The sequence below is a fragment of the Bipolaris oryzae genome (genome assembly GCF_000523455.1).
Source record: "Bipolaris oryzae ATCC 44560 unplaced genomic scaffold scaffold_25, whole genome shotgun sequence".
NCBI classification, from domain to species: Eukaryota; Fungi; Ascomycota; class Dothideomycetes; order Pleosporales; family Pleosporaceae; genus Bipolaris; species Bipolaris oryzae.
Window position 1 is genome coordinate 212,164 of NW_006911301.1, and position 14,425 is coordinate 226,588.

A 14,425-nucleotide genomic window follows, 5' to 3' on the forward strand; every position below is an offset into this window, starting at 1 on the left:
CATACTCTCAAAGTCAACAAATACTCTGAGCTGCCGGCAGCGCAAACGTTTCGCTCGCACCCATCAGTCGCAAATAAGACGGGCGGCACGCTCCAACAACCCTTGCGGTAGATACACCGAGACGACTTGCCGTCTCGCGCGCCCCGTCCGAGTGGCCCAATCGCTACCGTACAGGATCCTTGTTTATAAGACACAACCATTCACTCATTCACCTGCTTCACCAGCGCTTGCGAGCGGTATCATGGACGCCTTTTCGTCCCCCGTGCGCTTGATGCCACCACATACCCCCCGCCGAGTCCCATCGCCAGTCATTTCGCCCAGTGGCAGGAGAGGCCGCCTCCACGCCGGCCCAGAAGACGGCCGCCTTCGCGACCTGTCGCCCGAGACGACACTGCGCGCCTTCACCTACACTCCCGTGCCCTTCGACACTACGCGCGACGAATACAAAATCTTTGCCTGCATCGACACCCTCACCGCCGCCGAGAGAGACCTAGGCGCGCGCGTCGCCAAGGCCGCCCAGCGCCTCAAGGCATGGTGCGCTGAGATTGAGCAGTGGGGGTGGTCAGGCTCTTTCGAGGAGCCCAGCGCTCAATTGCGCGAGCAAAAGCGCAAGAGTATCGAGCTGCGCATCAGGCAACACGTCGGCCGTCTCGACCTCGGACTCGACCACGCCGTGCCGCCGCTTGAATACTGGGGCTCGCTGCTTTCAGTCGAGGTGGAGCAGCACGAGGCGCGCCTCGACGAGATTGGCGACGAGATGCTCAAACTAGACGTCGAGGAGCTCAAGGAATATGTGCTGGATATGCATCCCGCTGCAAAGTCCAGGCCCTCATCTGCTGGCTACGAAGCCACTCGCCAACACTATAGGGTCATGGATGATTTCTCCTTCCTCATTACCCAGACCCTGCTGTCGGCCCTGCCACATCACACCAAGCTCAAAGAGCGCCTCAACACATGGACGGCCCGAGTCTCCATCTTGCGCGAGGCTCCCCGTTACATCAGCGACCTCGATACCGCGCAGAAGGCCATGCGCCTAGGTTGGGACGCCATCGAGCCGCCAGCTGATCCCTCTGATCCTGCCTTTGAACAGTGGAAACAAGCCATAGACACCATTTCCACCATCCTTCATCAGAGAGTGAGCAGTTTGGGTAGGCGGTTGGACAGGATGCTCGACACACTTGAAGGCCGAGAAGATTGCTTGCCAGAGCACTGGATAGACACTTTTGAGGCTACAGAGGCAGACTACGGGCGTTGGAAACATGAGTCCAGGAGGAGACTGATCGATGCCGAGGTACGCAGGCGAGCAGACGACTCAGCCGCACCAAAAAGCGCACTTGCTACCACCCAGCATTTGTCACCAGATCCCAGCTCGAGTGCGATTCCAGACACACACCATAATATCGATCACTCATGTTCAATCGCCGCAGCTCTTATCAAATCCAGTGCCAGTGAAGACAGGTACATGGAGGCAAACTCTGATTCTCCAATGAACAGACCTCCAAGTCTTATTTTGCAGTCAGATGCACTCAGAAAGCAGGGACACTCTCTCGAATCTATAGATGAGATCATTTCACCCAAGATACGCTCAGCAACATCCCCAAAAAACGCCGTCGCCTTATCTCCTCGGCAGCACATGGCTCTCCTGGGCTACGATGCCCCTGCAGAAGATGATTCGCCTTTTGTATCTGGCAGCTCATCACGCCCTTCATCTAGCGTACTTTCAGCAAATGTCAGCCTCGAGTCTGAGCCGCTTCCCTCTGATGATGAATCGGAGTTTGATGAAGGCGATACTGTTGTGCATCACGTTCTCGACGAGAGCCCGGAACATGGCGCTGTTCTAGCCGAGTCCGAATCACTGTTTCCAGGCGACCCCAAACCAGATGACTCATCTGATAATCATGTGCAGCGTTATCCCAAAGTCCTCGCGATCCCAGATACGCCAATCCTCACAGCCAAAGGTAGCCGCGATGATGCCATCATTGACGCTCCCCAGACACCGCGCTCCTGGAGAGGAAGCCTTGGATCGTTCTCCACGGACCTGTCTCCAGACTCAAGCCCGCACAGTGCCGTGGAAGAGTCACCGTCAGTTCGCAATCCTACCATCCGTGAAATGAGGATGCCTCATTCTGAACTCAATGGCGCCATGCCGAAACGGCGACTGGAACAAGACTCAACCACTCTTGAACAGCCTCCAGCTAATGCACCGTGGCCGCCATCTCATTTCACCCACAAACCTGGCAACAGCGCAGAGGAACTGGAGCGTAAAATCTCTGATATCCTGACAACAATTCCGGCGCACATCAGGCTCACGTCCGGCCCCGGACCTAACGCCCCCGAAGTGAAACCAGCACGTGGCTTGACTGCGAAAGGTAGCCGTACATATCTACGCGCAGCTCGCTCTGTGAGTAACTTTAAAGCACCCGAACTTGTTCTGTCCCCCGCCAAGAGTGAATTTGATCTTCACAATGCCTCGTCTGGCCGTAGATCTGCAGCGGCAGCAAGAGGCGACAATGATATCAAGCTGTACCATCTTACCCAGCCAGGCAAGGAACAGCCCGTCAAGCTGTTCATTCGTCGAGTGGGGGAGAATGGCGAGCGTGTCATGGTACGCGTTGGTGGTGGTTGGTCTGATCTCGGCGAATATCTGCGTCAATATGCTGAGCACCATGGCCGACGGACGGCAAGCGAGGGCAAATTCGAAGTTGTGGGTCTGGAGATCAAGAATTCAGACCAATCGCCTGGTCGTCCAGAAAGTGTCATGAGTAGGCGGGAGAGGCGCATCAGCTCTGGCTACCCGATTCCTAGCCCTTCCACCACCCCTGTCAAAGCTTCTGGTTTGGGCGTGGGCATCTCTATAGACCAGACGCCTCCGCGAAGACCCACTTTCCACGCTTCAACTCCGGAACGGGGCGAAGAACCAGATGTACCCTCAACCACGTCATCCCATAGTTCGTGGCAAGGCAAAGAAGTTGGGCTTGCGGGCCCAACTTCCAAAAAGTTGGATCTCAGTAGTGACAAGCTGGTGTGGATAGAGGGCATGATGAAGCAAGCTCGCACTGTGAGCACCAACGCAATTCCAACCGATCGTCCCGTCTCACAACGCGACGAGCGTCCACTCACAAGTGGCGGCAGCCGTCCAGGAAGCCGCGCGGGCCCCGGAGGAGCTCTGGGCGGTAAGAAGCCGGAATTCAAAGACTTGGGCAGAGTCGGTGGCACAAGGAGGCTCTTTATGAAGGGCGGGAATCCCGCTTTTGGTGAATAATGCGAGCGTCATTTTCCTAGGGCGCTGGCAGTGTATAAAACAAGAACATTTGATACCCCAGGACTTTTTCGGCACAGATTCAATGGTTAGGTTATCCCCTTTTCCCTTTTCTTATCTTGGCGTTCAGCAAGCAAGGGCGAAGGGGCCTTTTGCTTTCGGTTTTGGGGTTTCGGTATTTTTTTCGAACGGGATCATGATTAGAAGAGTTTGCTTCATAGCACTGGGACAAGGGGGCTGGATACACCAGAAGCCCTCTCTTGTGATTTCCATTGACCATTTTCTTGCGGTCAAACAGTAATAATATTTGATCTTTACTGATCTAGTCTTTTACTCAAATCGCTCATATGTTACATGCTACGTTTTCCTATTATGATATCAAAAAAAATTCGGGATGTTTGTCCCCGGAAAAGCAAAGAAAGGCGATTCAAATTGGATATAGATGTGCCAAAGGCCTGATGTCGTTCAAGCCATGAGAGGTGCTCCGAGGAGCTGGCGAGGCAGAACAAAATGAGTGCCAAAGGCAAGTAGCACCATGTTCCAAGAAGCCAGCCGGCACAAAACGTACAATGCTGATATGGATGTCATGGGCTGGTTTGATCTTCGCACGTAGACTAATCGACACAGTATTGAGGAATAACTTGTGGCAATTTAAGAAAGTGCGGATTGGGTCTTGAGACGGCTGCAGACCAAGGCGGAAAACATAGTTCTCAAATCATACATGATGAGGCATGGTGATTACAACTCCAGCTATTCGTCCTCATCTTCGTCATCGCCTTGGACATCCATGACGCGTTCGCCAGCCCTTTCGAGCGTTCGGCGACTCCAAGATCGAACTCCCTTGTAAATTGCCTATTCGGGATCAGCATGCGTTTTCACTTGACATTGACCCGGCACATACCGTTAAGAACGTGGCAACACCAACTAGAATGATGATCCAGCTGATCTGTTCATAGCGATCGCGGCCCGTCGTACGACCTCGGGTGCCTCCTCCAATCCTAAAATAACTAAGTGGACTAGCAAGCAGAACTTTCAAGAAACCGAGAACGCCCATGCTTGCAAAGCCTTTTGCAAAGTGCTCATACCAAGTAGACGATTCGTCCTCGTAGTAGTAAGAGTAATCAGAGGCCGAATGCCCAGTCCAGGGAAGCAGCACACTCCAAGGGTCAAGATATAAGTTGATGATAGGGTCGGCAACAAATCCTAGGACGAAGATGATGGAAAACAGTATGAGGACGGTCAAACCAACCTGAGCAGCTAGCGACATTGTTAGCTTTTATTGGTGAATAAGAGGAAATGGCTGATGTAACATACAAACACTGCCAATAATGCGGCCGGCACCTAGACGCGCCAGGCGGTACCTGAAGCCACAGGTGGGACATTGCCAGTAGTTTCTGCGACCGTAGCTGGGGTCTGCGTGCCTCCAGGCTTGCAAGCACGCGTCATGAACATACTTGGATGAGCCCTTGCACATGCACGGGCGGATCAGGCGACCAGTCTCATCTTCGTAAACCACATTGGAAGACTGTAAGAAACCGGGTAGGTTTGGTGAAGGGACGTTGAAGGTCGGCTGGACCGTCTCGAGACATATTCTGCACTGTCTGGGGGGCCAGTGGGTGCGTCTGGAACTACGCGGTTGCGATGACGAATTTGGGCCGCTTGGAGTTTCACCAGTGTGCTGTTGCCGCGAGGATGTATCTGCAGAGGCGGTACCAGACTGTGAAGGCTCATGCTTGGGTACGTCATCTGGCCAGTACCATCCTGGCATGGGCTGGAAGCCAGAGGATGAAGACATGGGGGGCAGGAGGGTATGGTATCAAGTCTGGGGGGTAAGCTTAATCTGACTCTTACCAGGGGAGAAGCACGCAAGTGAACATGAAGAGGGCGAGGGGGATCAATCAAGAGGCCGCGGGGAAGACATTCGCCAACTCAAATGTCCCGGTAATACGGATCATGTTCCGGCACAGCCGCGTCTTTTGGCGCACAGCGGGGGGTTGGGCGAGCTGCAGGGACACGGTGGCAGGTGGCTGCAAACGGTTTGGGTGGCTTGAAGACAGAGACGCAGTTCTGGAAGGCGGGAGAATTCAGAGTTGCAGCTTTGCTCTTCGTTCGAATAGGCCGGCCGGAGATTGGGTAAAGCCGAGCGCCGGCCTTGGCGCGACTGCAACGAAGCTCTAGGTAGCCTGGAGCTCTAGTGGCAGCTCGCCGTTCACTGTGAGCGCCGTCTCTCCACCCCCGCCGCCCGACGACGACGACAACGACAACAACAACAATAATAATAATAACGACGACTACTGCAGCATTACCGCCCACGCTGAACTGAGCCTGTCGGATCACAACTCCCATTAGTCGCCATGGCGGACAGATACTCCTTCTCCCTCACCACCTTCTCTCCCAGGTAAACTATGCACTGCGCTACCGCCTGTACATATGCCATGGTCACTGACAGTTCGTGCAGCGGAAAGCTGGTTCAGATTGGTATGCTGCCTTGCACGCACGCTCCCAGTGTTGTAGCATAGACCATTGCCCGTGTTCTGACTTTACAACAGAGTATGCTTTGAACGCCGTCAATCAGGGCGTGACCTCACTAGGAATCAAGGGTATGTCTTTCCTCCAACAGCCATGCAATGCCACTGACCAGCTGCTGTAGCCACCAATGGCATCGTCCTCGCGACTGAGAAGAAATCGTCATCGCCGCTCATTGACTCGCAATCCTCGTCCAAGATCAGTCTCATAACGCCTAATCTTGGCATGGTCTACTCAGGCATGGGTCCCGATTATCGCGTCCTCGTTGACAAGGCGCGCAAGGTCTCGCATACTGGATACAAACGTGTCTACAACGAATACCCACCGACAAGGATACTAGTCCAAGACGTGGCTAGAGTCATGCAGGAGGCTACGCAGTCAGGTGGTGTCCGGCCGTACGGCGTCAGTCTGCTTATTGCAGGCTGGGATGATGGCATTGAGCCCGAGGCTGAGGGTAAGAGCGACGAACAGACGAGTGAAGAGAAGAAGAAGGTCAGTGGCAAGACGGGCGGCATTCTCAAGGGTGGGCCCAGTCTATATCAGGTCGATCCTAGCGGCAGCTACTTCCCCTGGAAAGCAACAGCCATAGGCAAGAGCGCAACGAGTGCGAAGACCTTTTTGGAAAAGCGATACACGGACGGTCTGGAGCTTGAGGATGCGATCCACATCGCCCTCCTCACCCTCAAGGAGACGATAGAAGGAGAGATGAATGGTGAAACTGTCGAAATAGGCATTGTTGGACCGCCTGAGGAGAGACTACTTGGTGTAGAGGGAGTCGAAGGTGCTGTCGGTCCACGCTTCAGGAAGCTGAGCCCCTCCGAAGTCGAGGACTACCTCACCAATCTGTAGATGGCTAGACGCCTTGCCGCACCACCCCTACCGAGTTATGACTAAAGGCATGAAGCGACTTATGTAGTATTTACGAAAACGATGTCCCACAATACCCAACATGTGTTCTTTGTCTCTGCCTGCTGTTAGTTGATGGCACATTCCCTTGCCGAAGGGCTGGTCAAAACACAATGCGTCACATGCTGGCTGTTTGCCTTGTGCGACATACCTGCACGTCGCAGGCTAGCCAACATCACTATCGCGAACACCGCCCAAGACTTACCCCCAAGGATTCATACTGTCTCCGTTATCGTTAATTTCAGTACTTTTGCTGCCTATGGACTCGCCATTTCACAATGGCGACGACGGTCTGACCGTTGCTGCTACTCCGAACGAGGTGTTCCACCTGCGGGGCTACCAGGCTGAAATGGTTGCGGAAAGTATGAAAGCCAACATCATTGTCGTTATGGATACAGGTTCTGGAAAAACGCATATGTAGGCCGCCCACTTTGTTTTTCAAGACCTGTAGTTAATAGGCTAGCAGAGCTATCGAACGTGCGCGGGCGGAACTGGAGACGTGCAAGCCCGACAAGGTGCGGATACTACCCATCTACCGCTAAGTCCCACTATACTAGACTACATCTCACCTATTCAGCTCGTTTGGTTTCTTGCACCCACAGTCGCGCTTTGCGAACAGCAGTATGGAGTTTTCCAAGCCAACCTTCCTGGCTACAGTCATCTGCTTCTCTGCGGAAGAGACGTTGAGCTATGGACGACACAGAGCGCCTGGAATGAAGTTTTTCAACACAATGTTAGAATCGTCATGTCAACGCATCAGATTCTACTTGACGCACTCACACATGGATTCATAAGCCTTGAAAAGCTGGCTTTGCTCATATTCGATGAAGGTCCGTCGCCTGCTTGCAACGAAGAATCAATTTCCCTGATGCCTTCTAGCTCACCACTGTACATTGAAACATCCGGCTCACAAGATAATGTCTGATTTCTATATGCCTCAGCTAAGCGCCAGCACTTCAGCGTTACCTAAAGTTCTTGGCCTGAGCGCTAGCCCTGTCATGAGAGCAGCGGCCAACAAGCAAGGCCTAGAGTAATCTCTGCAATCCCACTGGCCCGTATCAGCTGACATGTACAAGGACAATTGAACGAAACCTACAAGCGACTGTGAGAACACCAAAGCTATATAGATCCGAGTTGCTTCGCTCTGTCCACCGGCCAGAACTAACCCAAGTCAACTACACTCGAGAGCCTTCCACTGGAAGTCCCTCGGCGTTGCTGTTGGCACTCAAAAATGCTTATGTGAATTATGACCTCATGGAGGACCCATACGTAATCGCACTCTTGGAACAGCAGAGAAATGGATGCAATGTCTCTCGGCAGCTTCAGAAGCTCTGGGATAGCCGCAAGACTTACTGCTATGACCAGTTGAAGCAGCTGGTGTCAAAAGCTGAGGCAATGGCACAAGAGCTTGGAAACTCTGTTATGGAACATTACGTACATCAGTGCGTTAATGATTTCAAAATCCTAGCTCATGATCAGACTTGCGACTTGTCCACCGATGAGAGGCGACATCTTTTGAATATATTTCATCGTCTCCCAGTCCAGCAGCATACCACAGGCATACCCAATCCGATGTTAGAAAGTCTATCAAACAAAGTCAATGTTCTCATTGACATTATAGTCACTGAAGCCGTCACCAGTTCGAATTTCACAGGCCTTGTTTTTGTGGAGCAAAGAGTATGGGTGGCATCTCTCGCCCAGATCCTGGCTTCTCACCCACGCACGAAAGCTCTACTCCGTGTGGGCACATTTGTCGGTATGTCACAGTCATCCCAACACAAATCAAGCATATTCAGTTATGCGAACCCCAAGAACCAGCAAACCGTACTGGATGATTTCAAGGCTGGTATCATCAATCTTGTTCTAGCCACCAGTGTCTTAGAGGAAGGCATTGATATACCTAGCTGCCACCTTGTGGTGTGCTTTGAGGCCCCTAAAACTCTCAAGTAAGTTTCCTTGCATGGCATACTTTTCGAAGCACAAGCTGACTTGTTGTTTACCATTTTAGAGGCTTCGTTCAACGACGTGGGAGAGCGAGACAACAGAGGTCGCGTTATTACATCCTTGTTCCGGACACCGGAGATGCGTACTCCCCAGCATCTTGGCAATCCCTTGAAGCTCAAATGAGGGAGGCATACGAAGACGACGAGCGACAAACGACATTATCCTTGGAAAAAGAATCCATTGAAGAGTATGACTCACGATGTCTGAGGATTGAGAGCACTGGGTAAGCATTGAGCTGTTATCTTTTGGAATCTTGGATAGTGTCTCTTGAGAGCGGATGGTTCCGAAATTGTCCAAAATAACTAACAATACCTCAGTGCCTTGTTGACTCTCGATAATGCCATGCAGCATCTATACCACTTTTGTGCTCGCCTGTCCTCCAGTACCTACGTGGATGCCCGGCCAGAGTTCGATTTTACTAACATTAATGGTCAAATTTCTGCCAAAGCCTCGCTCCCTATTTCTGTCGATCTTACAGTAAGAACTGCCAATAGCTCTAGGACATGGAAAACAGAACGGATGGCGCAAAAGGACGCCGCTTTCGAAGCATACAAAACTCTATACATCGCTGGCTTGGTGAACGAAAACCTCCTCCCTGTCATAGAGGAGGATGGTAAACATATGGCACAGTATCAGACTCGTGACAGCCAGCCTTCTCTGATACCAGTATCGCATACTATCGACCCTTGGCAAATTATCGCTCAGTATGACCAAACTGTTCTGCCTGAGTGGCATAGCACTTTACTCGAGGTTACAGCGGATGGCGAGGAGTCTTTGCGAATGATTCTTTTGACCCCGTCTCTTGTGCCTGCAATGAAAGGTGTATTGCTTCATTGGAACGAAACAAAGCATTACAACGTAGAGAGCTCGCCGTTGAACAGCGTAGTTCTGAATGACCCTGAGCTTCAGCTAATGCGTTCTATTACTTGGAAAATCCTTCGTTCCGTTTTTGGTGTTCATATGAAAGAAGACACTTGCGATTTCATCTATTTGCTCACCCCTTGCGGTACATCAGGCGGTGTCATGTCAGCAGCTGAACTCCGTGAATGGGGCGAGACGATTGGAAGCCAACAGTCGGCTATGGAACTTGTATTCCGTGGCAATGTTGACCCGAAAAGATGGGGTCTGGTAAAGCAGCAAGGAGATATGCGACAATTCATTGCTAAGGCCATCAGATTACCAACGGCATCTCTGGCTTTCCAAGACTTCCAAGAAGTATTTATTGAAGCCGTGCGTTTTCCTAAGCGCAGGGACTTTTTACACCCCGTCTTTGGGAGCGAAAATAAGAACGAAGCATATACCAAAACTGAAAGCCTTGCAGTCACATCATGCATTGTCGAAAACCTTCCAGCCTCGTACGCTATATTGGCTTCATTGTTTCCATCAATCGCTCATAAGCTTGAAACATACATGGTAGCCAACACACTCAGAATAACCATTCTCCAGAGTGTCCATATCGACATTTCTCATCTACCTGTCATTCTGTTGGCACTCACCCCGTCTGCCGTGGATGGGGAAGAGAACTATCAGAGACTAGAATTTCTCGGGGATTGCATTCTGAAGTTTATAACTTCGCTGCATCTCATGGCTACTCATCTACGCATGCCTGAGGGTATGTTGACAGGGAAGAAGGGTAGACTTGTCAGTAATGGGTATCTAGCGCGGGCTGCCTTGGCTAAAGGCCTTGATGAGTTTGTTTTCTACAAGCGCTTTACAGGAGCGAAGTGGAAGCCAAGATACGTCAGTCAGGTGCTCGCCATCACAAACCCACCAGCCAAGCAAGAGAAGTCTTCGAAATTGATCGCTGACATCATCGAATCACTGATCGGTGCTTCATACGTTGTTGGCGGGTTCTCAAAAGCATTTGCATGTGTGAAAGCACTGCTACCCTTAGAGGATTGGATGCCAATACCTCAGGCCAATGATACACTTTACAATGCCGCCCCTGAACAGGACTCCGTATTGGGCGTCATTGCAGTGGAGAATCTCGTAGGCCATGCTTTTAACAACAAGGCATTGCTTCTCGAAGCACTCACGCATCCTACATTTCGCGGCCTCTACACATATTGCTCGTACGAACGAGAAGAATTTCTTGGCGATGCGGTGCTCGACTACATCGTTTCAAAACGGCTCTACAGTCATAGATTGGAGCTCCCGCATCACAAAATGCACAGCATTCGAACCGCGATGGTCAACGCCTCGTTCCTCGCTTACAGTATGTTTGAGACAACTGTGGAAGAACTGTTCACCAACAAGGAAACTTTACAACCTGAATCTCATCAAAGAGCTCTATGGCAGTTTCTTCGGTCCACAAGCCATGAACTTGTCATGTCACGAAAATTAGCCATACAGCGACATTCTGAAGCCCGGATTCAAATAGCCGAAGCTCTCCAGCACGATGGTCGTTTTCCATGGCACGCTCTCTCACTTACGGATCCGCCAAAGTTTCTCTCTGATATCGTTGAGAGCATGATTGGTGCCCTTTACATAGACAGCCACGGGTCTTTGCCTGTCTGCGAAGAGTTTGTTCGACGCCTTGGCATTCTGCAATGCCTTGAACGCATCCTGCGCGATGGGGTAGATTGCCTACATCCAAAGGAACGCCTGGGTATTCTTGCGGTAGACAAAGAAGTGAAGTATGTTCGTGTCGTGAATAATGGTGAGAGTGAAGAAGATGGATCTAGCGGAGTTGATGACATGGGTTACAAGGTACAAGTCAAAGTTGGGGGTAAAGATGTGGGAGGCGTGGTAAAAGGGGTGAAGCGCCTTCAGGCTGAGACTATCGCCGCGTGGAAGGCTATCGCAATACTCGAAGGAGCTGGTGACAGGGATGAAGCCCTGGAAGATGAGGAAGAAGATGAGTTTTTTGACGCCGAAGAAGGTGGTGGTGTCATGCTGGAACTTGAATAAGTATGTGAAGATGGGGAGTAGATGAAATTTACCATAAAGCTGGAACGTACACATTCTACTTTCAGTTGATTGGATTTTCCAGGATCCTAGACTGGGTATACATGTGTTTCATTTTTTCTCCTGCTCCAATATCTCCTTCGAACGCTTTTTGGTGAAGTCTTCACTTTCATTTAATTGTCTCAGCTTGCTCAAAGGGCATTTATATTTGAACTTGATGATACCTACACACCACTGAGCCTTATCTACTTCAGTAGCGAACAGCTACTGTAAGAAGCAGCGTCTAGATATCATGTGCATCTAAGGTTTTGAGAGTTGGAAACTACTCGAGTTGTCAGTAAACATCGTCTGATCTGTCCTTTCCATGCCTGGTCAGGGCTCCAAACTGTGCCCACATGGCTCCTTGGAAAACAAGTTCGGGAAATGACGAAAACTAGCTGGTTTGGTACGTTGAACACCCACAGCTCATCCTAGGATGGCAGTATGTCGTCCGTTGTCCGTCGTCCTGAGGAACGCAGGCCGTCTGCGGCGTTATCGGTACAACACTGTGAAGTCACCTAGGCCTGTAAATGAAGTCATAGTCATGAATCGAGTACGCGGCATATTTGTGTTGGCACAAGGCACGAATGGGGGCGGCGCGTAGTGGAATGATACTGATCACCCGTTGACAAAAGATATTTGGCCAGGTGGAAGAGAACCCGCTCCCTCTTGCCTAGCGTCGTGTTGGTTACCAGCATTCGATAGCGACTACTATTGCGCCGTTCGAAGGCCATATGTGAGGCCCAAGAGTGAGACATTGAGCGGCACGTTGGAGCTGGATGCTGTGGTATTAGGCGTTGACGGACAAGCCGATGCTTGATGCCTCAGGCTGTTCGTTGATGCTGCGAAGGTGCAATCGGTTGGTGCGGCGCTTGTGAGAAGAAAATCGGCCTAAGTATATACGTACCCAGGTAGAAGAGCCGAGTGAAAACCGAAAGTGGATGGAGAATTGCGCGATGTCAGTTTCAAAATGACAGAATCTGTTCTCACAATGGCTCCGAAGATGCGCATGCTAGTGTGGCGGAGGCACGGTTGTGGATTTCCTCTCCGATGCCCCGGTGTCGTGAGGCGTTCGTTGTGCCGTGTGGCGTCTCCATCTCCTCACAAGACTGCCTGACGGCCAACTCCTGGACCGGAACAACAATGCAATGTGACTGTTCCCCGGTAGGGGCGGAATTTGCCTAGCCACCGTCTTTCTGTCTAGTGATCTTTGATTGAGGCGCGGAAACCGCATGGCAGCACTTGAGGGAGAAAGGCATCTAGCGAGACTATAAAGTGATGAATAGTATCTCCGATATGAAGAACACAACTGCCAACGGTCGTCTCTCAATACCTGCAGAAGCATCAAATAGATCGCACAGGCTCTGATAATTACCTTCACCCATTTATCCAAGTCATTTCCAAAACTACCATCATGTCTTCATCTCAGAATCAGCAACAATCATCGTCTTCTGGTGGGAGGCCTACCGGCGCAACGGGCGGTGGCTATTACAGACATCCTTGCCGGAACTGGCAACAGGAAGGACACCCTAAGAACTACAACTTCATTGATCAAAATGACCAGCTATGCGCTCATTGCTTGGTCAGTCTATCAGTCTACACCGTTCAAGACTATGCTAACAGCTGAACTAGTGCGCACCACGCCAGCGTTGAACCCTATTTCATTCAGTACCGTTACGCCAAACCCTAAAGGGTGTTTTTGGTCCGGATGAGAAACTCTGCTGTTGTTTTTTGGGGTCTTATATTAACACCCATATTGGGTATTCATGGAGGAATAACATTTGTACTTGGTAATCATCTCCGAACTGGAGAAGAATAATCTTAGTTGAAGTAGCCATAATAGAATCATGATTTTTCACATCTGCTTCGCCCATACAATGTAAGAGTGCCAGCACTGATCATTAGGGATTGAAGCCAAAACTTCACAGAGTCACGCGTACATACTGTAATTATTTTGCGCCTGGCATTCAGAGATTGAACAGTCTATTTGTCGGAGGGGCAACTGACGTCAACATAGTGATCATCCAACGAAGAGAATGATTACTTTTGTCCCGCGCCTCATCTGCCCACGGTATAAGATACGATAAGCGGATCGAACCCTACATTGCTCCACCAACTCTACATGGCTGAACGTGTATGCAGTTGTCTGTCCTGGGAAACTGCAGATGGTATGGCCATTACCAGCGGTAGCAAGGGGTTGGCTTGCAGCTGGAACTCGTATCAGTAAACGCCATAGCCGCAAACTAGTCAGGTGTTAGTGATCGACGATGATGACGCGGGGTAATGACCAAGTGAAGGCAGTCATCCTGCCCTCCTAGATTTGGTCGAAATTGATAGATCGATCAGTGTCTGCTCCAATCAGAACTGAGCAACCCAGGGGAAGGTAGGTTCTCAGATAAATGTGCATATAGGGAGAGCCTGCTGTTTAAACCTCGTAGCAAATTGTTATCGGTCGAGCAGACTATTCCCCCAACCCATAGATTTCACGAGATGGCTGAGATGTACAGTACTTCCGACTTGGAAGCTTAGCAAAGACTACCTTTTTAAACTTCTACTCTTTACGTGCTTTTGCTATATCCAGACTTCACAAGAAGGTCTTCATTGTACCAATGAATCGTCGAATGAGATGATGGGGAAATGTTGTTGAGAAGAGTTACTATGTGCGACATGACGCTCCTCCCCCAACCCTGTATACTTACGTAGCTACGTGTCAAGCACCATCTGGATAATTCTATATACGTTATTTGTCATATATGAGTTGGTTCTACACACTTGTGACCAATA

At 50.6% G+C, this 14,425-nt stretch overlaps 5 protein-coding genes across 5 annotated transcripts; 4 read left to right on the top strand and 1 right to left on the bottom strand.

Annotated features, from left to right (window-relative positions):
* Positions 1–241: 241 nt before the first annotated feature.
* COCMIDRAFT_87992 (uncharacterized protein) lies at positions 242–3,262 on the top strand (the record flags this gene model as incomplete). Its single annotated transcript, XM_007687086.1, has 2 exons — positions 242–1,515; positions 1,693–3,262. The coding sequence occupies 2 exons, from the start codon at positions 242–244 to the stop codon at positions 3,260–3,262; spliced, it is 2,844 nt and encodes a 947-aa protein (XP_007685276.1).
* Positions 3,263–4,009: 747 nt separating this feature from the next.
* Positions 4,010–5,054, bottom strand: COCMIDRAFT_87867 (uncharacterized protein; the record flags this gene model as incomplete). Its single annotated transcript, XM_007687087.1, has 3 exons — positions 4,010–4,111; positions 4,161–4,516; positions 4,574–5,054. 3 exons carry the CDS (start codon positions 5,052–5,054, stop codon positions 4,010–4,012), a joined length of 939 nt encoding a protein of 312 aa, XP_007685277.1.
* Positions 5,055–5,613: 559 nt separating this feature from the next.
* On the top strand, positions 5,614–6,634 carry COCMIDRAFT_87823 (uncharacterized protein; the record flags this gene model as incomplete). Its single annotated transcript, XM_007687088.1, has 4 exons — positions 5,614–5,657; positions 5,718–5,737; positions 5,809–5,859; positions 5,910–6,634. The coding sequence occupies 4 exons, from the start codon at positions 5,614–5,616 to the stop codon at positions 6,632–6,634; spliced, it is 840 nt and encodes a 279-aa protein (XP_007685278.1).
* Positions 6,635–6,950: 316 nt separating this feature from the next.
* COCMIDRAFT_2887 (uncharacterized protein) lies at positions 6,951–11,605 on the top strand (the record flags this gene model as incomplete). Its single annotated transcript, XM_007687017.1, has 7 exons — positions 6,951–7,108; positions 7,158–7,206; positions 7,269–7,521; positions 7,571–7,721; positions 7,768–8,637; positions 8,700–8,918; positions 9,013–11,605. 7 exons carry the CDS (start codon positions 6,951–6,953, stop codon positions 11,603–11,605), a joined length of 4,293 nt encoding a protein of 1,430 aa, XP_007685207.1.
* A 1,450-nt stretch (positions 11,606–13,055) lies between these two features.
* On the top strand, positions 13,056–13,294 carry COCMIDRAFT_2888 (uncharacterized protein; the record flags this gene model as incomplete). Its single annotated transcript, XM_007687018.1, has 2 exons — positions 13,056–13,223; positions 13,274–13,294. The coding sequence occupies 2 exons, from the start codon at positions 13,056–13,058 to the stop codon at positions 13,292–13,294; spliced, it is 189 nt and encodes a 62-aa protein (XP_007685208.1).
* Positions 13,295–14,425: the final 1,131 nt, after the last annotated feature.